At 42.4% G+C, this 26,431-nt stretch overlaps 1 protein-coding gene across 1 annotated transcript in view; it reads left to right on the top strand.

The window, feature by feature from the left end:
- The window catches only part of TLL1 (tolloid like 1), a 159,572-nt gene that overhangs the window by 107,428 nt on the left and 25,713 nt on the right, over window positions 1-26,431 (top strand). Inside the window, exons 6-13 of the mRNA XM_040418638.1 lie at window positions 10,045-10,162; window positions 12,956-13,134; window positions 13,446-13,551; window positions 17,123-17,247; window positions 20,348-20,463; window positions 23,236-23,338; window positions 23,990-24,106; window positions 24,817-24,962. Of these exons, the coding sequence (XP_040274572.1) occupies window positions 10,045-10,162; window positions 12,956-13,134; window positions 13,446-13,551; window positions 17,123-17,247; window positions 20,348-20,463; window positions 23,236-23,338; window positions 23,990-24,106; window positions 24,817-24,962 (1,010 nt within the window). The remainder of the gene's footprint in view (window positions 1-10,044; window positions 10,163-12,955; window positions 13,135-13,445; window positions 13,552-17,122; window positions 17,248-20,347; window positions 20,464-23,235; window positions 23,339-23,989; window positions 24,107-24,816; window positions 24,963-26,431) is intronic.

Below are 26,431 nucleotides of genomic sequence, written 5' to 3' on the forward strand. Positions count from 1 at the left end.
TAACAGGCTATCTTTTGATTGCTTGTTTAAGTCCCCTTGTGGGAGAAGTAAATGGTTAAAAAAAAGTTTAATTAAATAAAAATTTCAAGTAAAAAAAAAAAAATTTCCATAAAAATAAAATAAGCTTTTCAAAGAAACAAAATACCGTAGTTTTTTTCCTATCACCATGTTCGTAATGACCCACACTACAGCACCATCATGTAATTTATCTCATGCGTTGAATTCCGTTAAGACAAAAAAAATACCAGAATTGGTGTTTTTTTTTTTAACCTATTTGCCACAACAAAATTGAATAAAGGCAATCAAAAACAGTTTTGTACCCCAAAATGATACAGATTTAAAAACTACAAGTTCTGCAAAAAATAAGCCCTCACACAGCTCTAGAATGAAATTTTAAATAAAGTTATGGGTCTTGGCGTACAGCCACACAAAAACATAAAAAAAATAAGCATTTGGTATTGCTGTAATTGTACTGAACCAGAGAATAATTATTTATGCCGAAAAATGAAGGCCTCAAAATTTATAATGTAAAACTCGGTGACATTTGTGCTTTTTTTTATATGCTTTTTAATGTAACCTAAACTTGTATTAAAAAATTATTTTTCTTTCTAATATGAATCCTATTTTATGCTTCTATGTGTGTCTTTAAATGAGAACCTTTTATTTATTAGTCTACAATGAATGAATTAGATTTGTTTATTGCCTTGAATCTTCATTTTTTTTTATATTTTATTTTCCTTGTTTTGTTTACCACATTGATTGTAGACGTAGAATTCAGCACCAGCCTGTGCATGACCAGGATGAAGGTTAAGAGGAAATCTATTCTGGTGTCATTAATCCTACAACACAATTCAGCCTCTTTAAACACATGGTGAACGTTGTGCTGCATAGTAATCCATACTGGTGATCAGAATTCGGCAACATAATTCTAGGCAGAACAGTCAAAATAATGAATTGATGTCCATATTTATACATGCGCTGTAGTAGGGGATGGCAGAACTTCATTTTTGGCATTGAAATATTAGTGGGCAGTTCAAAAGCCTAAAATATGGAAGCATTCTGCACAGCATATTTTTCAGGGTCATTACCATTCCTCCAAACCCAACTGTGGTTGCAGTCCCAAACATTACTGTGGGCGGAATTTAGCAATTGATTTATACCCAGTTTTTGGCATAGAAAAGTTGCAAATTGTGGCACTCAATTTGAAGCTTTTCTGGCAGGGTAGTTGAGTCCACAACTTTAGATATATTTTTACTGAAGGCCAAAAATGTATACATTTCAGGGCTCCAGATGGCGACCATTCTGGTCGCCAATGCGACTTAGAATTGCAAAATGGCGACAAGACTTGTAGTCTTGTGGCCATTTGCGCCTAGACCCTCCACTGCTCTGCCTTTTTAAGAAAAAATGGCTTTCATCCAGCAGAGACACGCTGCAGACGTCTCCTGGGTGAAGATCCGCCCTAACGCTACCCGGCATAGAGGGTGGGCGTGGCTTGCCTTCCCCATGTCTTGGGCTCCTGTCTTTAAGGATTCTGTTTCCTGCCTGCCAGTTTAATTTACATAGGTATTGCACTAAGCAAAACTGTCCTTTTAGTCTACCCTCCCTTTGGCCCCATCAGCTAACTTCATGGCTGTCACCTCCAGCGCTTGACTGCTATTCCCCAATGTTTTTAGATCCTTATCTCAGCTGTCTGAGTCCTTTGGACGCAGAGACAGCTGATGGTAATGGTGAAGCAGGAAAGCAGTCTGCTTCCCTTTCCACCATTTAGCACAACCAGCGATCCCCAGCAGCAGTGCGATGTAGTGTCAGACATCGCGCTGCTGGTCTGTGTAGGGGGGGATCAGCTGTGAGCGCGTCCTCCTCCTACACAGCAGCCCGATGTGTAACTGTACGCCGCGCTGCTGCTGGGGAGGACTGTGCTGGAGCTGGGATCGTGAGGAACTAGGTGAGTATTTCTGGTTATTTATTTTTTTAACTTCCTTTGAGAGGACACATGGCTGCAAAAATAGTATATAGGGGGGGAACCTGGCTGCAGAAATAGTATATAGGGGGGCACCTGGCTGCATAACTATTTTTGTCGGCCCAATAGAAAATGAACGGAGGGCGGCTGCGCATGCGCATTGCGCCCTCCTTCACCTTCAGGCCTCTGTTCTCAATATAGGTGCTGGTTCCAGCGGTGGGACCCCCACCTATAGGACTATGGGGGCATATCCTAGGGATATGCCCTTATTGTCTGTATTAAGACAACCCTTTTAAGTAATTGACCTTTTAAGGATTGCAGTGGGGATAGTTTATTTTAACCCATTCTGTATCACATGTACGGAGGAGGAGGGGAGGGCAAGATTAGGAATATCGGGTGAGCAGTTGGGTTAATGTAGGAAGAAGGGGTAGAGGGAAAAGTCCCAGGGAGACTGCAGGAAGGATGGGAAAAAAAGTGAAGCAAAGGTCAGGCAGATGCTGGTGGTGGGAGACTCTATTAGGCGGACAGCCAGGGTCATCTGTCGCAGAGACCGTGAACGCCGAACATTGTGTTGGGTGCTCGGGTTCGGCATATTGCGGATCGGATTGACAGATTGCTGGGTGGGGCTGGGGAAGACCCGGCGGTCATGGTACACATTGGCACCAATGACAGTAAGGGGAGATGGAAAGTCCTTAAAAACTATTTTAGGGAACTAGGTGAGAAGCTCAAGTCCAGGACCTCCAAAGTAGTGTTTTCAGAAATACTACCAGTGCCACGAGCGTCACCAGAGAGACAACGGGAGCTTAGGTAGTTAAATAAGTGGCTCAGAAGCTGGTGCAGGAAGGAAGGGTTTGGGTTCATGGAGAACTGGGCCTACTTCTCAGTCAGTTACAGGCTCTACAGTAGGGACAGGCTGCACCTTAATGGGGAGGGTGCAACTGCCTTGGGGGAAAAAATGGTTAGACTGCTGGAGGAGCTTTCAGACTAGGGAGGGGGAGGTCATACTAATAAGGGGTTAGATAGTGTAGATGGGGAGTGGGTTATAGAAGGGGACAATGGGGATTTAGTGGGGGCTGGGGTTGGCGAGGAAAATAGGGAGAAGACTGGGCATAACTATACACTTATGAAAAATAGAACTGCTGGTAAAAAGAACCTGTTACATACAAAAATCAACCAAGGTAACCAAAAAATCCTGTATATTCACTTTAAAGGTAATAGTAATTTTAAAATGTATTTTCACAAATGCCAGAAGTCTAGGTAGAAAAATGAGGGAGCTGGAGGCTATGGTACTAGAAGAACACATAGATGTAGTTGGTGTGGCTGAGACATGGTTGGACTCTTCACATGACTGGCTGTACATATTGAGGGTTATACACTATTTAGGAAAGACCGGGTCAATAGAAAAGGTGGTGGTGTGTGCCTGTATGTGAGGAGTCATCTGAAGACAAGTGTGAAAAAGGCAATTGTGGGTGCGGATGGTGAGGATGTGGAAACCTTATGGGTGAAAGTTCAAAGGGATATAAACACTGAAAAAAGAATACTTGGTGTAATCTATAGACCCCCTAACATCACAGAAGAGAGAGAGAAACACAACTATAACCAAATAAAGCGGATGGCACAGGCTGGTACAGTGGTCATAATGGGAGATTTTAACTTCCCAGATATTGACTGGGGCCATGGTTCTGCCTCAACCGCAAAGGGGAGAAGATTCCTCAACTTGCTGCAGGACCACTTTATGGGCCAGTTTGTAGAAGCTCCCACTAGGGGCGATGCTCTGTTGGATCTGGTAATCTCTAATGATGCAGAGCTTGTTGGAAATGTTACTGTTTGAAAAACACTAGGTAATAGTTACCGCAATATAATTATATCCCCCCTAAACTATAAAAGGTAAACTCTGTCAGGCAGAGCAAAGACACTGAATTTCAAAAAGGCTAATTTCCCTGGGTTGAGGGCAGCATTTCAGGGCAAAGACTGAGAGCAGCTACTGTCACAAAATAATACTAAGGATAAATGGGAGAGCTTCAAATCCACATTGAGTAATTGCACCAAAAAATGTATCCCTTTGGGTAACAAATTATAAACTGCTAAAATTAAACCGTCCCATGGCTTACAGCTACTGTAAAAAGGGCAATAAAAGACAAAGCGTTTAAAAAATACAAATCTGAGGGGTCAGCTGTAGCGTTCGAAGATTACAAAGGGCTTAATAAAATCTGTAAAAAGGAGATAACAGCAGTTAGCAAAAAAGAGCAAAACAAATCCGCCAAAATTCTTTAAATATATAAATGCTAAAAAACATGGGTCTGAGCAGGTAGGTCCACTAAATAATGGTAAGTGGGGGGGGGGAGGGGGGAGAGTCACTGAAGATGAGGAAAAGGCAGAGTTACTAAATGTTTTTTTTAGCTCCTGTATATACAAAAGAAGAGAAAGGAGCTGGTATCTGTGGCGCCGGGGCTGTTAGTACATCCAGTGATATACTCAATTGGCGAACTGTAAATATGGTCCAAGAGAAGTTAAATAGGGTAAATGTTAACAAGGCTCCGGGTCCCAATAGATTATATCCAAGAGTGCTTAAAGAGCTCAGTTCAGTCATTGCTGTGCCCCTGTTTATAAATTTTAAATATTCTCTAGGTACAGTGCCAATTGATTGGCGCAAGGCAAATGTGGTGCCCATATTCAAAAAAGGATCAAGGTCCTCCACAGGTAATTATAGACCAGTTAGCTTAACTTCTGTTGTGGGAAAAATGTTTAAAGGACTCTCAAGGGACTATATACAGGAAGGAGTATGTGACTATAAATAATATTAAAGTGATAACCAGCATTGGTTTACCAAGGACAGAAGTTGTCAGACTAACCTGATTTGTTTTTTTGAAGAAGTGAGTAGTAGCTTGGACAGAGGGGCGTCTTTGGATGTAGTGTTTCTTAATTTTGCAAAGGCTTTTGATACTGTCCCTCATAGACGCTTAATAGGTAAAGTAAGGTCTATAGGCTTGGAAAGTATAGTTTGTAATTGGATTGAAAACTGGCTGAAGGACTGTGTCCAGAAAGTTGTGGTCAATGATTCCTATTCAGAATGGTCCCGAGTTATAAGTGGTGTACCCTAAGGTTCAGTGCTGGCCCCTTTATTTATTAATGATATTGAGGAGGGGATTAATAGCACCATATCTATTTTTTGTAGATGACACTAAGCTGTGTAGTACTGTACAGTCTATGGAAGATGTCCATATACTACAAGCTGACTTGAACACTCTGAGTGATTGAACCTCATTTGTCAAGTTGATGCCCAATGTGGACAAATGTAAAGCTATGCATCTTGGTAGTAATCTGTGCTTCATATGTCCTAGGTGATGTAGCACTGGGAAAGTCACTTATAGAGAAGGATTTGGGTGTCCTTGTGGATGGTAGATTAAATTACAGCATACAATGTCAATCAGCTGCTTCTAAGGCCACCAGGATATTGTCATGCATTAAACGAGGCATGGACTCGCGGGCCAGGGATGTAATATTACCACTTTACAAAGTGTTGGTGCAGACTCATCTGGAATATGCAGTTCAGTTCTGGGCACCAGTACATAGAAAGGACACGCTGCAGCTGGAAAAAGTACATAGGAGAGCGACTAAACTGATAAGGGGAATGGAGGGTCTTAGTTATGAAAAAAGGTTAAAAGAATTGAATTTATTTAGTCTTGAGAAGAGACGTCTAATGGGGGACATGATTAACCTATACAAATATACAAATGGGCCAAACAAAAAATACGGTGAAAAATTGTTCAATGTAAAATGCGCTCAAAAGACAAGGGGACACTGTCTCCGATTAGGGAGGAAAAAGTTCAATCTCCGGAAGTGTCAAAGCTTCTTTACTTAAAGAACTGTGAAATAGACTTTTCTCAGGATGTGGTCACAGCAGAAATAGTAGACCACTTCAAAAAGGGTTTAGACAAATTCTTAAAGTAAAAAACATTAATGCTTATGAAAACCCTTTTGGAATGCTCATCCCCACCTATCCCTTGGTTGAGCTTGGACTTATGTCTTTTTTCCAGGACGTCCCTCCATGACGGCACCCACTGGAGGATGTCCTATTGGATCTCTGTAGGGACAGGAAGCGTGAGAGGTTAAAAGGCCCGTCCCCACCCCTCCTACCAGTGTTCTTCCTATCCCTACAGAGATAAAAGCTGAGAGGTATCCCTGCTATGACAAGTGGGGAGGAACACTGAGCCCGAAGCTGGTCGGGGGGTTATGCCTCTCCTCTTCAGTCTCAGGTGCGGCCTAAGCTAGCACCCCTCTGGGAAGGGGTCCCCTAGCATTCCCCGGTACCTTTATCCAAGTAGAGCCGCGGTATCTGGACACTGATTCCGCTTCTCCTGCGCATGGAGCTCTGGGCGCAGCGACGGCTCCGGCGCTCCTCTGATGACGCGGACCTCGTGACTTCCCATTTGACCGGAAGTGACGCGGAGAAGGCGGAAGTTAATGGCGGCGCGCATCGCATGCGGGAGGCCACAGGATCCGTATTAACTATGTATATAGAAGAATACTGGTTTGAAACCCCCTTAAAAAATTAACTCCTCAAAGGGTTTGTATACACTAATTTCTGAGACTGGCAGGACCTTTGTTGGTGATCATACATACCTGATCCCCAGTGCAGGATCCTGGCCCGTTTGCTCCACAGCCCCCGCTTCTTGTCTCGAGTCCCTTCACGGAAACTTCCTGTTTGATGCCGTTACAGCCAATAACTGACCACTGCTTCCCTTGCATTATGTTAAATGGTCTTGTGATTTAAGGGGAGCAGATCTCCACTGTGGCCAGTGATTGGCTGCAGCGGCATTAAGATAAAAGTTTTCATGGAGAAACCTAAGACAAGCAGCGGAGGCCTGGAAGCAAATGAGAAAAGGCCCATCACCTAGGGATCAAGGAAGCATGATCAGCAATGCGAATCTGGCTAGTCTGAGAGTTCATAGAAATTAGTGCACAACCCCTTTAACTGTGTGGGCTGTAGCCTAGGAAACCTCATGCTCCTAAGCATCCCAGTTTTTTTTTATTTTTTATTTTTATTGGAACACTTACAGTAGCCATATGGGTGAGAGTAGGTGGGGGTTTTAATAGAGGGGGGGTGTTATGAAGGGCGGTCAGCCTCAAGATTGATGGGGTTAAAAGAACGAATCAAAAGGAGAGACAAATGGGCAACTACACAAGGTAAGACACGTCTTTATTGTTTTTAATTTTTAACTATACCGTAATTATATGTATTTTAAATTTGGCGACTAAAAATTTTAATTTTAATTTTCAGGTTAGGAGCCAATTGCTCCTTGATATTATTTTTTTTGTTTGTTTGGAGCACTGCATTTAGTACAAATCTGTTGTCACATTGCAGGTGTAGATTTCATTTTCTGTCTCGTGGACAGTCTAAGATGTGCCAAATTCATTGTGGTGTATGCCAGTCTTAATAAATGGTTGCGGACTGGCCCACGGGGGTACAGGTGAATCCCCCAGTGGGCCCCTGGTCTTCCAGACCCTGCACAAGTGGCACATAACACAGTAGACTTACTGCACTACATACATATATTCAATGTACAGCACCTCAACCGGTCTATGTACATATAGAAAACTTGATAGATTCTTAACCACCTCAGCCCCCCTAGCTTAAACGCCCTTAATAACCAGACCACTTTTTACAATTCTGCACTACACTACTTTCACGGTTTATTGCTCGGTCATGCAACTTACCACCCAAATGAATTTTACCACCTTTTCTTCTCACTAATAGAGCTTTCATTTGGTGGTATTTCATTGCTGCTGACATTTTAACTTTTTTTGTTATTAATCGAAATTTACCGAAATGTTTGCAAAAAAATGACATTTTTTACTTTCAGTTTATTGTTCTACATGTCTTTGATTAAAAAAAAAAATGTTTGAGATAAATATCTGTCAAATGACAACTTTGTATAAAAAAAATTGGAAAAGTTGTCATTTAGAGAGATTTCTCTCACCCAGCATGGGTATATGTAAAAACACATTGCTGTCGTCTTTCCAAAATGGGAAGTCATAAAACACATACGGATGTCTGAATGGAGCCTTACAGGGGGGTGATCAGGGAGTCTATATGGGGTGATCACCCCCCCCTGTCATTGATCACCCCCCTGTAAGGCTCCATTCAGACGTCCGTATGTGTTTTGCGGATCCGATCTGTGGATCCGTAAAACACATACGGATGTCTGAATGGAGCCTGACAGGGGGGTGATCAATGACAGGGGGGTGATCAATGACAGGGGGGTGATCAATGACAGGGGGGTGATCAATGACAGGGGGGTGATCAATGACAGGGGGGTGATCAATGACAGGGGGGTGATCAATGACAGGGGGGTGATCAATGACAGGGGGGTGATCAATGACAGGGGGGTGATCAATGACAGGGGGGTGATCAATGACAGGGGGGTGATCAATGACAGGGGGGTGATCAATGACAGGGGGGTGATCAATGACAGGGGGGTGATCAATGACAGGGGGGTGATCAATGACAGGGGGGTGACCAATGACAGGGGGGTGATCAATGACAGGGGGGTGATCAATGACAGGGGGGTGATCAATGACAGGGGGGTGATCAATGACAGGGGGGTGATCAATGACAGGGGGGTGATCAATGACAGGGGGGTGATCAATGACAGGGGGGTGATCAATGACAGGGGGGGTGATCAATGACAGGGGGGTGATCAATGACAGGGGGGTGATCAATGACAGGGGGGTGATCAGGGGTTAATAAGTGACGGGGGGGTGTAGTGTAGTGTGGTGCTTGGTGCTACTTATTACAGAGCTGCTGGTGGTCGATCCAAGCAAAAGGGACCACCAGAGGACCAGGTAGCAGGTATATTAGACGCTGTTATCAAAACAGCGTCTAATATACCTGTTAGGGGTTAAAAAAAATCGCATCTACAGCCTGCCAGCGAACGATCGCCGCTGGCAGGCTGTAGAGCCACTCGATTACCTGCAGTTTCTGTGAACGCGCGCGCCTGTGTGCGCGCGTTCACAGGAAATCTCGCGTCTCGCGAGATGACGCGTAGATGCGTGATTCTGCCTGAGTAAGCCGCCTTCGGAACGCGATCCTGCGTTAGGCACCCCCCCCCCAGTTTATTTATTATAGACACAAACAGAGCTGAGATGACTAGGTATAGAGGAACTAGCCAGTATCCTCTTTTCCCCAGGACCTATGTTCTCGAAGTTGCTGCAAGGACTTCCATATTCAATTTTCTGGTAGCATCTTGCTGCTGTGTGAGCAGGGAAATTTGAATGTATCTGTATGGTGAGCCCCCAAAATAAATTTTACTGGTGTGCCCTAGGCACCCCAGTCTGACACTGAATGGGGGCCTGTGATCTTGAAGTGTCCATTCCTAGAAACACCGTTAAACTCCATGCAATTTTTAAAACTGCCATGCTCACAGCAGACTACCTCCTATACTTGGGCCTACTTGCAGATGTCAGCACAATAGTGCTGGCTACATTGATGTGCCAAATGGAATTGCCCGTCCCAGTCTTCCCACTGTACATAGTTGCACAGAACATTGTGCCAGTCATATGACAACCATAGAATAGTCACGTAACTGTGGTGATTGATTACTTACATTACACTTATCCCAGCGCTATGCTCCTTCAACAAAGCATCTTGCTCTCCCATTGCCTGGAACTGCCAGTCACTCCACAACTAATCAGTCAGCACTTCAAAGCTGTTATTTCATCCTGTGCCAGTTTATACTGTTCCTAATAGTTTGGGTAACCAAATATGACGAGAAAACGGATACAACTGTCTTGTCTTGTGTACGAAACCTGCCTTAAAGCACAGCTGGTCTGAGCGTATATTTCAACGTTGCGGTGGTTGCATGAAGCCAAATTTATACCCACATGCAGTGAGTGAGGTTTTCAATATCTTAATTGTCCACGCAATTTTGCTTGACAAACTGCAGTCTCAATAGCATAACCATGTGGCTCTTTGAAAACCCCACGCACAGCATATCGATGTGGTTTCAGCCATGTGCGTCCTCCGCAGTGTATGTGCATATCCTGACATTGCTGTTTTTCATTTCCTGTTGCATTTTCTCTAGGAAGCCAGAGAGCCATGTTCAAGCAGGCCATGAGACACTGGGAGAAACACACCTGTGTTACCTTCATAGAGCGCACTGATGAGGAAAGCTACATTGTGTTTACATATAGACCTTGTGGGTAAGGAAGATGACATGATGTACAATTTAGGTCTTTATGTATTTGTACTGGTTAATAAAAAGCCCTCTTCACAGACATCTAAGCCCTTGCAACCTTGGATACTCACACAAGTAAAAATGCACTTGATATGTTGTTCCTGCACCTAATGGGTGCCCCATGTTCCAAGCCTGTATGATTGATTCCCTTGCTCTTGCTATTTCCAATTATCTTCATTATCTTACCTGTCACCAGTGACCTCCCTTTGCATAGACAAATAGTTGTCTGGGATTTTTAACATTGATGACCTATCTTCAGGATAGGTCATCAGTATCAGATCGGCAGGGGTCCTACACATGGCACCCCCGCTGATCTGATATTGATAGCCTATCCTGAGGATAGGTCATCAATATTAAAAAGCCCGGAAAACCTCTTTAAAGTTATGATTTGTTGTGGGGACTGTATATTGTAAAGTGTTTACACCTTAACTAAAGTTTATGGATACTTCATCCCAGGACATGTTATAGTTGCACTGTAGTTTGTCAACCAGCAGATGCGGCATGTGTATTTGCAATGGAATCTAAATAGAATAAATGCATGTAATCACTAACTCGTGTATATGTGATTTGAGTCAGGCCAGGAAGTAGGCATTTCCAGAAAGACATTTGCTTATTGAAATCTCGCACTGTTAGAGGCACATTAAGCATGGTCTGTTAAAGCTCATATTTTACACCGATATTACTGTATATGAATTATTGAATGCAGGTAAAAAGGTTAAGAATATGGATTAAGAATGTGGAAGTGTAATTTTCAGATTTTTACTTAAGTGCATGATATTGTACAAACTCCTCCATAAATAAGTGGAAATCCAAATGATCTTTATCAGTAAATACCAGTATTACACATTGTAATACATCTTTAGGAGCTTAAGCAGTAAATTTCAGACCAGAGGTAAAGAGAAAAAATCTTGATGTAAGATGCTTTAAACGTTTGACCACATAGTTGCTTTAAATAAAGGTTTTAAATTGGCAGAAATGGTTACTTTCTCATGGTTTGAGTACAAAAAAAAAAAACACATGGCAATAACAGTTCTTCCTACCGTCAACCTGACCAGTTCCTTATAGCTCTGCAACTTCACACTTAATTTTATAAAAGTCAACAAGGCAATGAATGCTGTGTGAAACCACACAAGATGGCTTTGAAAAATTGTCTTCTAGAGTGGTGGTCCTCTTTATCTAGGAAAAGAGAGCCAGTGTACACAGGGTACGAGGGAACTAAAAAGCTTTCACAAAAAATATGGTCTAGATTAAGAGGGGTATTGTTTATGTAGTCAAATCAGTGAGATTCTGGAAAATGTAAGTATAGTCAGAAATTCCAAATGTATAATTTGCTCCCTTTTTTTGTTAGGCTAGTTTTTATTCAGTAGACTTCCAACACTAATGCAGGAAATAGGCCAGATCCCCGCCACGTCCAATTATAGTCAGTGGGCTTCGGCGGTGCAGGCAGTATCCAGCTATTCCGGATGCCATGAACTCTGGCGGGCTGTTCCCCTGCCTAAACAGCCTGCTGGAAGATATTAATGCTAGTGTGAAACTCCTTATCAGTTCAGGTAATTGCAGAATGTTTAGTTTTTGCCTTCTCTCAGTGGAGTGCTCTTGGTTATCACACAATAGTGTAATAATATATCAAAATGAAACATGCATAAAAATGTTTAATATTGATCAAAATAAGAACTTATAACCATGGAATAGTTAATCAAGTCATGTACAAATCGGCCATAACATTAAAGCCCCTGACAGGTGAAGTGCATAACGTTGATTACCTGGTGACAGTGGCGCCTATCTAGAGGTGGGATATATTGGGCAGCAAGTTAGCAGGCCTTGAAGTTGAAGAGCTGTTGAGATGATTATATGACTTGGTCAAAGTTTATCCAAAATGATAGGTCTTGTTGAACCTATTAAAAGTGATCCAAGGAGGGAAACCGGTAAAATGCATCAGTCATGTCAAGAACTACTTTACCACAAACTGCTGAAAGTTATTGCTGGCTATGATGGAAAGAACTGTGCATCACAGTTTGCATATAACTCTGTGTGATCACAGACTGGCCAGAGTGCCCACGTTGACCAGTGAGAAATGAAACCAGGCTAAAATTCTGTCAGAAGTTGTACAGTGATATGGGTCAGACACACCTAGCCAACCAAGCGATGGTCACTGAATGGACATTCATCTGGTAGCTGTTTTGACAAAAAGTATTTCTTTTTACCCCTGTCTACCATTAAGAGCATATGCAGTGGTCACATAAGTATCAGAACTTGCCGTGGAATAATGGAAAGTGGCCTAGTCTGATGAATTAGTTTTTTACATCTTGGAAATAACTGGGTGCATGTACATTGCTTACCTGATATCAATACTTTTGGGCATATGTTGAATGTGCTGCAAAACCAAGGCAAGCCTGATTTATGGAGGCCACACCTCGCAACTTGTAGTACCCCACTGGTCCCAGTGCCACCAAAAAGGTTTCAAGGTCTTCGTGACAGATGTCCGGATACAATTCAACAATTGAGATGAGGATAAATAAATATCACAAATTGTATTTTTAGTAAAACATCAATACATAGCACAGTGTTCTCAGAATTGTGGTTGCTATGATACAGTGGAAATCATTGCGTGTAGCAGATGTGACCTGTAATAAATGATTCAAGTGCTTGGTCTATTAATAAACGTAACTCCTTTTCAATCAGAGAAAGAAGTTGGTAATTGAGTGGAGATCTGTTGTTGCCACTGGGTTTTAAGGTTATCGTCTCTAATGTATTTCAGGTGCTGTTCTTATGTGGGTCGAAGGGGAAATGGCCCTCAAGCAATATCAATTGGCAAAAACTGTGATAAGTTTGGAATTGTGGTTCATGAACTAGGTCATGTGATAGGCTTTTGGCATGAGCACACCCGACCGGACCGAGATGATCATGTGACTATTATCAGGGAAAATATTCAACCAGGTAATTCTTCTTAGTTAAAAGTGCCACATTGATGCATTTATTACATTTATTTTTTTTACAGCGGCCCAGTCTAAGCTCTGCACGGGTACCCCCGCGGCCCTGTTCTAGGCTGATCTAGGCTGTTTAACACTTTACATGCCGCGGGCAATGGCGCCCACAGCTTGTAAAGTGCTGGCAGAGGGAGCGGACTCCCTCTGTCTCCCATCGGCATCCTGCAAATGCGATAGCGGGGTGGCGATGTGTGAGAAGGCTACCTGGGGTCTGATGTTAATGGAATGATTGTACATGAGGCATATCATTTTATTTTGTAGGCCAGGAGTACAACTTTCTGAAAATGGAACCCGGAGAAGTGAACTCACAAGGAGAGGCATATGATTTTGAGAGCATCATGCATTATGCACGGAACACCTTCTCAAGGTTGGAAACTCAGGTTATAATTTTTGACTTTTAATTCCAATTTTTTTTTTAAACCTGGTTCTTTTAAGTCGTTTCAGTCTTGCCTAATAATCAATATGTAAACAGCCTGTGGTGTTTCAGCTATTACTGACCTTGGACTGACAAGGTCCTAGGACTTGGCCTAAATAGGTGTCAGAGGGGCTGATGTGACATTGAGTAGCCAATGTCCCTTTGTACTGTACTGGTCAACAGCAGGCTCGCTCTTCTAAATATTCATGTAATAAACCCTTGCCATCAATTTGCGTTTCTTTATGGGGAAGTCATTTTTAAAGGGCATCTTTGTACCTATGAAACTGACCAACTTGGTGCACTTGGCAGCTGAAGACATCTGTGTTTGGTCCCATCCATATTTGCCCACATTGCTGAGAAAATTGAAGTTTTTAATATATGCTAATGAGCCTATAGGAGCAATGGTGGCGTTGCCGTTACACCTAGGGGCTCTGCTTTCACTCTAACTGCAGGCACCCTCTGAACTTTGTCAGGACCAGGCAATATAAACCTCATCACACCTGGCCCTGTCAAAGGGCCGAGGGCGCAGCTGTTGCAGAGAATGTGGAGCCTCTAGGTGTAACGGCAACACCCCTGTTACTCCTAGAGGCTCATTTGCATATATTAAAACTTATCTGCCGACAGATCCCCTTTTAAGTAGGTTCTTTTCATACAGACTATTTCAAGAGGGGCAAAAGCATTTTATGGTTCTATTCGTCATTACTTTACATGGTTGGTGTTCTCTGAGGCAACAATAGAAGCACGTGAATACATGGCTAAATGTTTTTAGAAAAGTAAAGTTTGGGTTATTCTTCTACTCTCTGTACCCTACCAGTGTCAGCATGTGAGGTGTTGTATAATGAGTTTTATCATACATAAACACTAAATCTACAAAGTATATTTTTCAAGTCGTCAGTGAGATCTGTCATATGCTGAATATTACTACGTGTGCTATATGTTAATGTATGCTAACTGATGAGACATAAGTTCACACAGGGGATACTGTTTTTCACTGAAGTGATAACTTGGTGTAAGAGTTACTTTCAGGCAATCCGCCATGGAAAAAGTAGGCGAATTAGTTCAGACCAGCCAGACCATATATAGTATTACCTAGGCTGTGTTGTAAAGGGCAGAGCAACCCTCTGATTACATTTTGTTACCTACTGGGATCAAGCTCATTAATATTAGATTTTATGTGGAATTGCCTGTTTTAATTGAAGAGGTATTTGAGTTAGAAAAAGTTAGCCCCTCTCCACAGGACAGGAACTAACTATTGGATCGGTGGGGGTCCTACTGCTGGAACCCACACCGATCATGAGAGCAGGGGCCCATATCCCATGGAGCCTCCCTGAAATGGACGGAGAGGCTGGTTGGAATGTGCTCCACCGCTCCATTCATTTTTATGATTGCCAGAGATGGTGCTCATTTTGACCAGCTGCTCCATCCATTTTGGAGGAGGGCTCCACGGAGTATGGGGCCCCCATTCTCTTGATTGGTGGGGGTCTCTGCAGGAAGGATAGTGGATAACTTTTTCTAACTGGAATATCTCTTTAATCTTATGTTAAATGGGCAATAAGCAAGTGTTCTTAACATAAATTGGTTGACTGCTCCAGCATGTGATAAATTCAATGCACATTCTAGATGACCATACTTGAACTACATAGTTTAAAAGGGTTTTCCGAGATTTAAATACTGACTACCTATCCTCTGGCAGGGGTCCTGGGTGTCGGGTCCAGGACTTCCGTTGATCCAATCAGCTGTTTGAGACGACACCAATGCTCCTGTGAGCGCCACAGCCTTCTCTTTGCTCACCAGGCACAGAACATACATTATATAGCAGCAGTGTTTGGTATCGCAGCTGAGCCCCATTCATTTCAATGGGGCTGAACTGCACCTGGACCATGTGACCAATGGGAAAAGCTGTGAGAAGGCCATGGCATCGGCGCCTTCTCAAACAGCTGATTGGTGGGGGTACTGGGTATCGGACTCCCACCAATCAGATACTGATGACCTATCCAGAAGATTGGTCGTCAGTATTTGTCTCAGAAAGCCCCTTTTAAAGGGTTTCTGTCATCAGAAATTACGTTATGTAGCTGATGGACATTAGCGATGTGCTAATATCAGCAGTACATAACAGTATGCTTTAAAACTCCCTGCCTGCTGCCGTTCTCTTAAAATAAAGACTTTTTTAATATGCTACTGAGCCTCTAGGTGCGATGGGGGCGTTGCTTCAGCACCTAGAGGCTCGGTCACGCACCCTTTGGCACGCCCAAGTCCAGTTGATTGGCGATTTCTCCTCTTCGTCCAGTAAATCCTGCTCCGTCCCGTTTAGTATTCGGCGCAGGTGCAGTGAGTGAAGGACGCGCTCCTGCTGCAGGCCTCACTCACTGCGCCTGCGCTGGCTGCACTCACTGCGCAGGCGCCGTCCCGTATAGTATTCGGCACAGTGAGGGAAGGAAGGGTTCCGAGCGTGTCCTAGACTCACTGCGCCTGCACCGAATACTAAACGGGACGGTGCGTGATTTACTGGACGAAGAGGAGAACTCTCCAGTCAATCAACTGGACCTGGGCGTGCCAAAGGGTTAGTAGGCTCATTAGCATATTTTAAATGTTTATTAGACTTAGAAAGCATACTGTTATGTACTGCTGATATTAGCCCATCGCTAATGTCAGTCAGCTACGTAACATCATTTCTGATGACAGAAAACCTTTAAAGTAGTTGTCTCATCTAGTTTCAACTGCGAGATGAGACTAAGCATCGTCCCCAGATGGCCAGGCTTATGGAAACAGAGGTCTGGAGCTCTGCGGTTTCCATAACTGACATTATAGTGAATGGGAGCTACTAAACCATGTAGATTGTTCTGCTGTACTGTTTGTGTAACTCCCATTCTGTACAATGCTGGCCCATCCAGCTGTTTCTGTAAGCATGGCCACCTGAGGCCTGTGTCAGTGTAAGCAGCTAGATGGGACAACCCTATTAAAGGGTTTGACCATTGTGGACAAATACAGCTGGCCGTGACCATCTGTAGTGAGTGGGGGAATCTAGCAGTAAATGTTTCATCGCCTTGCAGCTCCACCACAGGTATGAAGTGTTTTTAAGGTGTAGTCCATAAGGAGATATTGTATTCCCCAAATACAGTTTCCATTGAAATGACCGGACTGTGTGTAATGCATGTATGTTCTGCGCCCTCCAGAGGAAGAGCTGCTCTTGGTAGCCAATCTCTTGTCTGAAGCGGACAGCTTTTATTCCCTTTTACTGACATTTGAATTAAGGGTTACCAAAGAGCAGTGCATCTTGGGAGCTCAGGTGACCGTTACACAGCTATTAGTGATGTGCAAATAAAATACATACAAAAGTGAAATCACTATTTAGATTTTTTTATTTTTTTGCTTTTGGTGAATGGTATGACATTTTTTGCCAATCTCAAAAAACGGGTAGAAATTGTATGCCTAATGGGTTTTGCTTAAATCTCAGCTGTTTAAGCAGGAGAGCTAGAAGTGTAATAGAACTGATGATTCTTTGTTTTTGTGTATCATATTTTAGGGGTATGTTTTTGGATACAATTCTTCCCTCCCGAGATGAAAATGGTTTGCGACCTTCTATTGGGCAGCGCACACGGCTCAGTGTAGGAGACATTGCACAGGCAAGGAAGCTGTATAGATGTCCAGGTACAAAACTGAACAGCAAACATGTTTTATTCAGAAGCTTTTTTCCAATGTTTCCAGAGTTCAAAAGTGAATGAATATAAATTGGCTGCATGCGCAGGGGTTCCAGCACAGTCAGCCAAACCAACTTGTCTTTAAAGCGTATAACCTTTCCTAGCATTTAACTTATCCGCTTTCTTTCACTCTACAAGGCTGCAGGATTCTACTTGCAGGACCTTTTATCTAAACCCATAGAACCGTATTTCAGTAAGGTTGATACCACCCATTAGTATCGTTCTGGTGTTTCTCCAAAACAAATACAATCCTGTTCCAGTAAATAGAGTAACTAAGCGAAACCTATACACAAAGCTTACCAAACAGTATACGAGCCATGCTTTAGATGAGATGCAACATGTTTCCCACCGGATGGAGTTATTTTTCCACCACAGGCACGGTGACTTTTCTGTGTTAGGATTTACTAGATTTACAGCTAGTAATAAGGTTTATCACTCTATTATTTACTTTTGTGTTATATTACTGTATAGATTTAGCTAAATAAATGTTGGCATGAAATAATCTTGAAGCCAATTTACTTCAATAGTATGCTTAATCGGCTATGGTTGAAGGAGTATTCCCATTTTAGACTTTTATGATCATATCCTGTGGATATTTCATAATGTCTGATAGATATGGATCCCACCCCTGGGATATCCAGAACGGGATATCATATTTGCATCTTTTTCTTTGGTTTCTATGAGAGTCATGGCTCAGATGTTTTTGGCCGTTTCCCCCTCTCAGCCTGGATGCCATGGCCAGTGGCTGCCTCATCATTTGGGACACAGACCTAGGAGATGGGTGTCCTAAATGTCAATACCCTGTTATGCAGTTCCCCCAAACTTGTTCCAAGCCAAGTAATTGCATGCAGCGTGTTTTTAACACCTTAAAATCTTGCATGTGTTTTAAAAGAAATGTGACGGGTACACCGTCTAAGATTTAGATATTGCAAGCTTAGAATTCAGTCTAATATTTTATTGCTAGATGTGTCCACAGTGGATGATCGTCAATGATAAGTCTGGTGCACCTTTAGGCTGTGTAGTCTAAATTTGCCACTTATTAGTTGACTGACTTTGTGCCAAAACTTTTTGCCCAAATTCTGGCGCAATTATGCAATGTGAGCCATGTTCCTTTTCATGTTAAGCCACATCCAATTTCTGCTAATCCATGCCCTCTTGTTAAGCACACTGGAAAGTGTCATAAACCCCTTAAAGGGAGTCTGTCACCTCCATATGGCCATATACAGTGCTTACATTGTCCTATAGCACACCTATACATGAATGTTATGGTACCGTTGTCTTTGTTTTTACACTTGCAGAAGCCGGAAAAACGAACTTTGATATGCAAATGAGCACTCGCAAGTGCCCAGGGGCAGCGTTCACTGTGTTGGTGCCCAGGCTGCCCTGCCTTTTTTCATTGTTCCCCAGCCTCTGCATATGCCCACCCTCCTATTCCCTTGCATCATCCTAAGGTCCGGCCAAGATCCCGCGACCGTGCACTGCCTCACCGGGTCGGAGCATGCCCACTGCGATGCCAATTGTTGGCACGGCATCGCTTTACCTACTGCGCATGCTCCGGCGAACGGCGCGAAACCAGCGGCAATGTGGCGTTTGCCGGCGCATGCGCAGTAGTTAAAGCGCTGCAATGCCCACAATGGGCATCGCAGTGCGCATGCTCCGGCCCGGCGAGGCAGTGCACAGTTGCGGGATCTCGGCCGGACCTTAGGATGACGCAAGGGAATAGGAGGGCAGGCATATGCAGAGGCTGGGGCGGGGGAACAATGAAAAAAGGCAGGGCAGCCTGGGCACCAACACAGTGAACGCCGCCCCTGGGCACTTACCATTACATTCATGTATAGGTGTGCTATAGGGCAATGTAAGCACTGTATATGGCCATATGGAGGTGACAGACTCCCTTTAAGTGTGGTGTAGGGCATGTGTACCAGACACTCGGAGTACTTGCAATAGTAAATGTGAGCCAATGCTTTCAACTTCCTCATCAGAATTGGCTGGATAGCTGGAACGTTTTATCGGGATAGCAGTTTACACACCAAAAATGTCTGTTGCCAAAAGCTGCAACACTGCAAGTGAGGATGACCGTAAATGAAGTTCCATAGGAAAACAAAGATCTTTTCACAATGCCCAGTCAAAGTAGTGTAGGCCAATTAAAGACTTAGAGGCCTGTAACCTATGCTGACATGTCTGTTATAGCAACTACTTGCATCCTGTTATAATAATTCTGTTGCATCAATTATGATTCTATTTTGTACCATTCCTTTATTATTCCTCTTCTAGAAGTTATGAATTATTAGCGGTTTGCAATGAAGGTCCAGATTGGTGTCACCAGTTGTGTCCCTGCACAGTCTGTGACACTGGAAGCACTAATTGGATAGTGTGGGAAGGGACACAGCCTCTACTGGTAACATCCATCTGGACCTTCTAGTTAATCATTCATAACTTCTAAAAGGAATAATAAACGAGTGATACAGCATAGTCAATTACAGTATTATTATTACATGGGGGATGTAATTACCAGTAGTTGTTAAAACAGACCTGTCAGGAGAGGTTACAGGTCCTCTTTAGGAGCATGGGAATGGAACAGGGCAGCCATTAAAATGAGTGGCAAGTGACGAAAGATCAAATTGGCTGCCTCGTTCAGGATAACATTTTCGGTACCTGTGAAGAATAGAGTTCAGTGTAAATGGACAGTGACTGTTCGCGCCTGTTCCCAGAATACTGAAGTGTGCCATGTTCGTATGCTGGATTCATTCTCACTGAATTCTTTTATATGCATCATTTATAAATGCCCAGATGAACACGTCACCCAATGATATGCTTACTTTGGCTACCACAGCAGGGTGGATAGTGTTACCAGCAATCTGCACCTAGGCCAGAAATGCTGCTCGATTACAATTTCAAGTCCTCTTCACTTCCAATTATTTATTTTTTCTGCAGATGAAATTTTATTATGAAAGTGTTGCAATGTTTTGTATGAAATCACTGGTGTTTGGTGATGTAAACTTTACATCTTCTATGAATGATGCGATGACTATGTCTTGCGTGTTTTTCAGCATGTGGCGAAACATTACAAGATTCTACAGGCAATTTTTCATCTCCTGGATTTCCAAATGGCTACCCTTCCTATACTCATTGCATTTGGAGAATTTCTGTGACCCCAGGCGAAAAGGTAGAGGGAAAGCAGCCACTATAGGCACAACATTTAATTGACCTCTTTGACTATTTTGGTGATCTCTGTGGGTGTCAGCGCAGACTGCTTCGGTAGCCGGCTAGCATGCCAAGATCTGCAGTTCTGGTCAGAACAACCATTGCCTGGGATCTAGGCACTTTAGCAGGCAGCAGAAAATGCTCCTCAGAATTACCAAGGAGCAAGTATATGAAACCTTAGTGGTATTGTTGGTGCTTCCACTTGAGGTAAAGGCTTTTAATTCCAGATTCTGCCCAAAGTGTCACTTGAAATTCCACAAGTGTATTCAATAGAAACCATACAAAACAATATAAATAATGGCTAGTAGTTGGGTACAGGTGTATTAGGGAAATGAGACGACGTAGGGTGACATTCAGCTTGTATGTCTGTGGAAAGAAATTTTAGACCATGGTTATTCAATTAGCTAACTTTATTTTCATGGTACTCCATCATGTGTTCTTCACAGCCTGCAAAATACAAATGTCAGGCTTTCTTTGAGATATGGAGAGGGGAATATACTGTAGATAGTGAGAGAGATAGCGGTATGTATAATGCAAAAAGCAAAGTTAGACCACTACCTTTAAACAGTGTGAAAAAAGGGCTTAGGTGCACTCTAGCATTGCTGCTGGACAGGAAAAGTGCTGCTTCTCCAGCCTGCCAGTGATCTATTCAAACTACCAGTCATAACGTATTTGGAATACAGCTGTAATATTTTTAGAAAAAAAAATGTAAGTTGAAAATATTGCTGTATTCACTGCCGGATGTACTGATTTTTTTAGTCACCTTTCATGTTACACAATGTAGGCTGTATTACACTGGCAGATTATGGCCATTCATAGTAACACTCATTGACTATCATCTGGCAGTGTAATACTACTGCCGATTACCCGATGAACAAGCAAACGCTCATTCATCATGCAATCATGATCTTTCAGCATGCTAGATGATGCTGTCTAATCACGATCTGCTACCAGCAAATAACTAGACAGCATGGGGACGAGCGATGGCCTAAAGATCGCTCCTCCCCCATGCTGCATGTAATAGCAGTGGTCTCCTCTGCTAGTGAGCAGACAATTGCCAGGATGAAATGCTTCCCTCCCGACAATCGCCTGTATGATCGCTAGGTCTAATACAGGCTTAAACGTTTGCTTGTTCATCGGGTAATTGATGGCAGTATTACACTGACAGATGATCGCTAACTAGTATTATTACGAACACTCGTTAGCAATCATCTGGCAAAAAATCTGCCAGTGTTAGGCTGAGTTCACACGGGCGAGTATTCCGCGCGGGTGCAATGCGGGAGGTGAACGCATTTCACCCGCACTGAATCTGGGCCATTCATTTCTATGGGGCTGTGCACATGAGCTGTGATTTTCACGCATCACTTATGCGTTGTGTGAAAATCGCAGCATGCTCTATATTGTGCGTTTTCCACACAACGCAGGCCCCATAGAAGTGAATGGGGCTGCGTGAAAATCACAAGCATCCGCAAGCAAGTGCAGATGCGGTGCGATTTCCACGCACGGTTGCTAGGAGATGATCGGGATGGAGACCTGATCATTATTATTTTCCCTTATACCATGGTTATAAGGGAAAATAGCATTCTGAATACAGAATGCATAGTAAAATAGCGCTGGAGGGGTTAAATTTTTAAAAAAAAATAATTTAACTCACCTTAATCCACTTGCTCGCGCAGCCCGGCATCTCTTCTGTCTTTTTATCTTAGCTGTTTGCAGGAAAAGGACCTGTGGTGACGTCACTCCGGTCATCACATGGTCCGTCACATGATCTTTTACCATGGTGATGGATCATGTGATGACCGGAGTGATGTCATCACAGGTACTTTTCCTGCACACAGCTAAGATGAAGACAGAAGAGATGCCAGGCTGCGCGAGCAAGTGGATTATGGTGAGTTAAATTATAATTTTTTTAACCCCTCCAGCGCTATTTTACTATGCATTCTGTATTCAGAATGCTATTATTTTCCCTTATAACCATGTTTTAAGGGAAAATAATAAAATCGACAGAACACCGATCCCAAGCTGGGTACCAAACATGCGCGATTTTCCTCCATGCGAGTGCAAAACGCATTACAATGTTTTGCACTTGCGCGGAAAAATCGCGCATGTTCCCGCAACGCCCGTGTGAACTCAGCCTAATACAGCCTTTAAAGTGGCTTCAGATTTGCATGGATTCTTCGCATTTTGAAGAATTAACACATAGGAGAGCATTTCAAGATTCACTGAGTTCTTCTGTTGGCAATTGACACACATTCTTCGTAAGTATGATTCTAATATTTCTTAGCTGCTGATATAGCTGTTTACTGTACCTCCGACAAGTCATCTCCTACGTTCTCAAAATAACTTGCCAAGAAATTGCTCTGTCAAGGTTAATGAGATGCATGACAAATTACATTAATTGAAGCCACAGTGCAGTAGCAGAATTTGCTTATGTGGCCAATTCAGTGCTAACTTATCTGACAAACATTGGCTGAATATCCACTGTAGAGACTTGTAGGGATATCCTGTCTGAGCTGCTTGGCTGCAGCAGAGAATCTCGCTAGAAAAACTAATAGACCGTTCTGATGTGCATAATACTTAATATTTAAAAAAAAAAATTTGACTTGTCAAAAGGAGATGTCTAAAGATTTCCTCTAAGAGTTAAAAGGTTTTTATTTTTAACAAATATTTTCAAATGTTTTCTTAGTTGAACTATTAATATCTGTTAATATTTTTTGATTACGGTATTTTACAGATTGTTTTAAATTTCACTACTATGGATGTCTACAAGAGCAGCCTGTGCTGGTATGACTATATTGAAGTCCGAGATGGCTACTGGAGAAAATCTCCATTGCTGGGTAGGTCACCTGTACCTGCTTCATAGTAGTACAGGCATTACACTACAATATGCAGATTAATTGCCCAATTAAACTTTTATTGCTTGCTTATATCGGGGGTACATTTTTCATATTAATTGAATAGTTGAGTAATAGTATTTTTTATGATTGTATTCATGTTAATAATTCATAAAAGAAGTAATTATTTGGCTACATCATTTCAGACACTTTTATTATCAGAATTTCCATACTAAAAGGGATTGTTGTATTTTAACCTTTCTAGGTAGAGATGAGACATAACTTTTAGTCTGGCAGTTTCATGTATATGATGAGGCTTTTTTTGGCCATAGATGGATTGTTAAATAGCTGTTTCCAAGCAGGGTGCTGGGGATATCTGAAAATTAAAGTACATTGAGCTGTAGATATTTTCATTTCGTCTTCACACTTCTTTGTGTTTTATATTATGCAGTGTGAATACTTTCCTGCTGGCATAATAAGTCCTGTAACCTCTATCTGGCTCATTGGCATTTCATGTTGTATGTCAGAACATGTAGACCTAAATATGGGAATTATAATTAAAAATAAGAAAGTAGCGCATATATTTTTACACTGCCTACAAAGCTTAAGTGTAAGATTTATTCTTGTATTGCTTTTATATATTTCTGCCTCTAGGCAGGTTTTGTGGTGATAAACTCTCAGAAGTCTTGATAACAACAGACAGCCGAATGTGGATTGAGTTCCGAAGCAGTAGTAATTGGGTGGGGAAGGGGTTTGCTGCAGTTTATGAAGGTAAGAAAACTAGACCATTCGCTCTTGCTGCAGTTTTTTTTATTTAACTTGGACAACCCCCGTAAGGCTACATTCACATGACAGTGAAAAAAAAAATTGGTTAAAGGCAAAATGGTCTGTTTTTAATGGATATTTTGTTCACTAATGCCTTTCAGATATTCCCTTCAACTGTGTGGGGGCTGAAAAACAGATACAATAGAACATGTTCTATTTTTTTTGGCGCCCCTTATGCACTGTCTGTCGAAAAAAAAACTGACATGTGAATATCATTGTTCTCAAAATGTCAGACAGCACTTAAAAAAAAATCCGTCACACGTCCATTTTTCACTGTCTTGTATATGTAGCCTAACACAGATTTCGACCAAATGATCGTTCATGCCTGATCACCACCCCATGTAGACATGGAACAAACAAGTGAGGAAGCTTGTTTCTTGTTGACTGCTTCTTTTTATATGGGTATAAAATTCATGGTCTGTTGTCAGCCCATCACCTCGTGTAAAAACAGATGTGTTGGCGACAATAATGCAAACTGCATGGGTAAAAGTGGTCTTCTGTCTGAACATACTCTTAACTGATACATTTGCATTTAACTGTGCGCTGATCACTTTGCTACTTCACCAATTGGTGCTCGTTGCCTTTTTGCAAAATTTTCTCATTTCCTTGCCTGTTTTCATTACCAATTGTGATGCAAAACTGACTTTATTTTTCAGCAATTTGTGGTGGAGAGATCCACAAAGATTCTGGGCAGATCCAGTCTCCCAATTATCCAGATGACTACCGGCCATCGAAGGAATGTATATGGAAAATAACAGTAGCAGATAATTACAATGTTGGATTAACCTTTCAGGCGTTTGAGGTAATGCTATCTGAACTATGCGGTGGGGAAGATAAATTGTACCGCTCTTAGAAATCTTTAAAGGATAACTGTCATATTTTCTTTAAAAAAAATCTATTTTAGCGTATGTTACTGCTGCAGCAGCATTATACATAAAATAATCTTTAGTTTCTTCACTTACCACGGTTTTCCTAGAGTTTCCCCCTTAGTTACGGCTGTTTTGAATCCTACATTATGAGGATCTTCTCAAGATGGCTCCTCTGCCAGTTCTCTGAGGTCAAAACTGCATTCCCTCAGGTCGCATACAAACTTGCTATAGCCAGCAGCTTCCTACCAGCCAATCAGATTGGATTACTGAGAGACACGCCTCCTCACTCTGAAGCCTAATGCAGTGTGAAGGACCGCCCCTCCGTCTTCCTAGCTGGAGACGCATGAGCCATACCAACGGTCCTTAAAGGGACAGGGGACATTAATGAAAAGTGTTATTATAAGGTAATTACAGATCTTTTGGCAATCATTGACAGACTAAGTCTACTTTCACACTCGCGTTTTGGCTTTCTGTTTGTGAGATCCGTTCAGGGCTCTCACAAGCGGTCCAAAGCGGGTTAGTTTGCATTCTAATGCATTCTAAATGGAAAAGGATCCGCTCCAAATGTTTGCAGCGTATTGGTGTCCGTCTGATGAAACTGAGCCAAACAGATCCGTCATGGCACACAATGTAAGTCAATGGGGACGAATCAGTTTTCACTGGCACAATAGAAAACTGATCCGTCCTCCCATTCAATTTCAATAGTGTTCAAGACTGATCCGTCTTGGCTATGTTAAAGATAATGAACGGATGCAGACGGTTGTATTATCTGAACGGATCCGTCTGACTGATCCGCACAAAACGAGTGTGAAAGTAGCCTTAGGGTCCATTCACACGTTCGTAGTGTATTGCAGATCCGCCATTCATCCTATAGAACTGCCTATTGTTTCCGCAATTGCGGACAAGAATAGCACATGTTCTATTTTTTTTTTTACGGAGCCGCGGACCAGAAGATCGGGGGCGCACTTTCGGAAATGTGGACAGCACACTGTGTGCTGTCCGCATCTATTCCTGCCCCATAGAGAATGAATGGGTCTGCACGCGTTCCGCAATTTTCGGAATGGATGCGGACACCTTCACGGACGTGTGAATGTACCCTTGCTCAGGTATACATGCCTAGCTCTAATAAACTAGCAAATAAGAAATATGACCGTTATCCTTTAATTGATTCTCGACTGAACAAATTGTAATTGACAGGCCAAGCCCTTTTTCACAGTATACATTTTCTAGAGGATTAAATAAATTTGAAATGAATGTACACGTGCTAGATTTTAATTAAAATGTATATGGTCCTGACAGTAAATTCTGTTCGTTAAGTCTTAATCGGTTTTTGCAGACTGAATTGCTACAAAATAAATGATAAAATACATTTTTTATTGATTGAGCATAAATCCAATTTTAG

Source organism: Bufo bufo, chromosome 2 (assembly GCF_905171765.1).
Source record: "Bufo bufo chromosome 2, aBufBuf1.1, whole genome shotgun sequence".
NCBI lineage: Eukaryota > Metazoa > Chordata > Amphibia > Anura > Bufonidae > Bufo > Bufo bufo.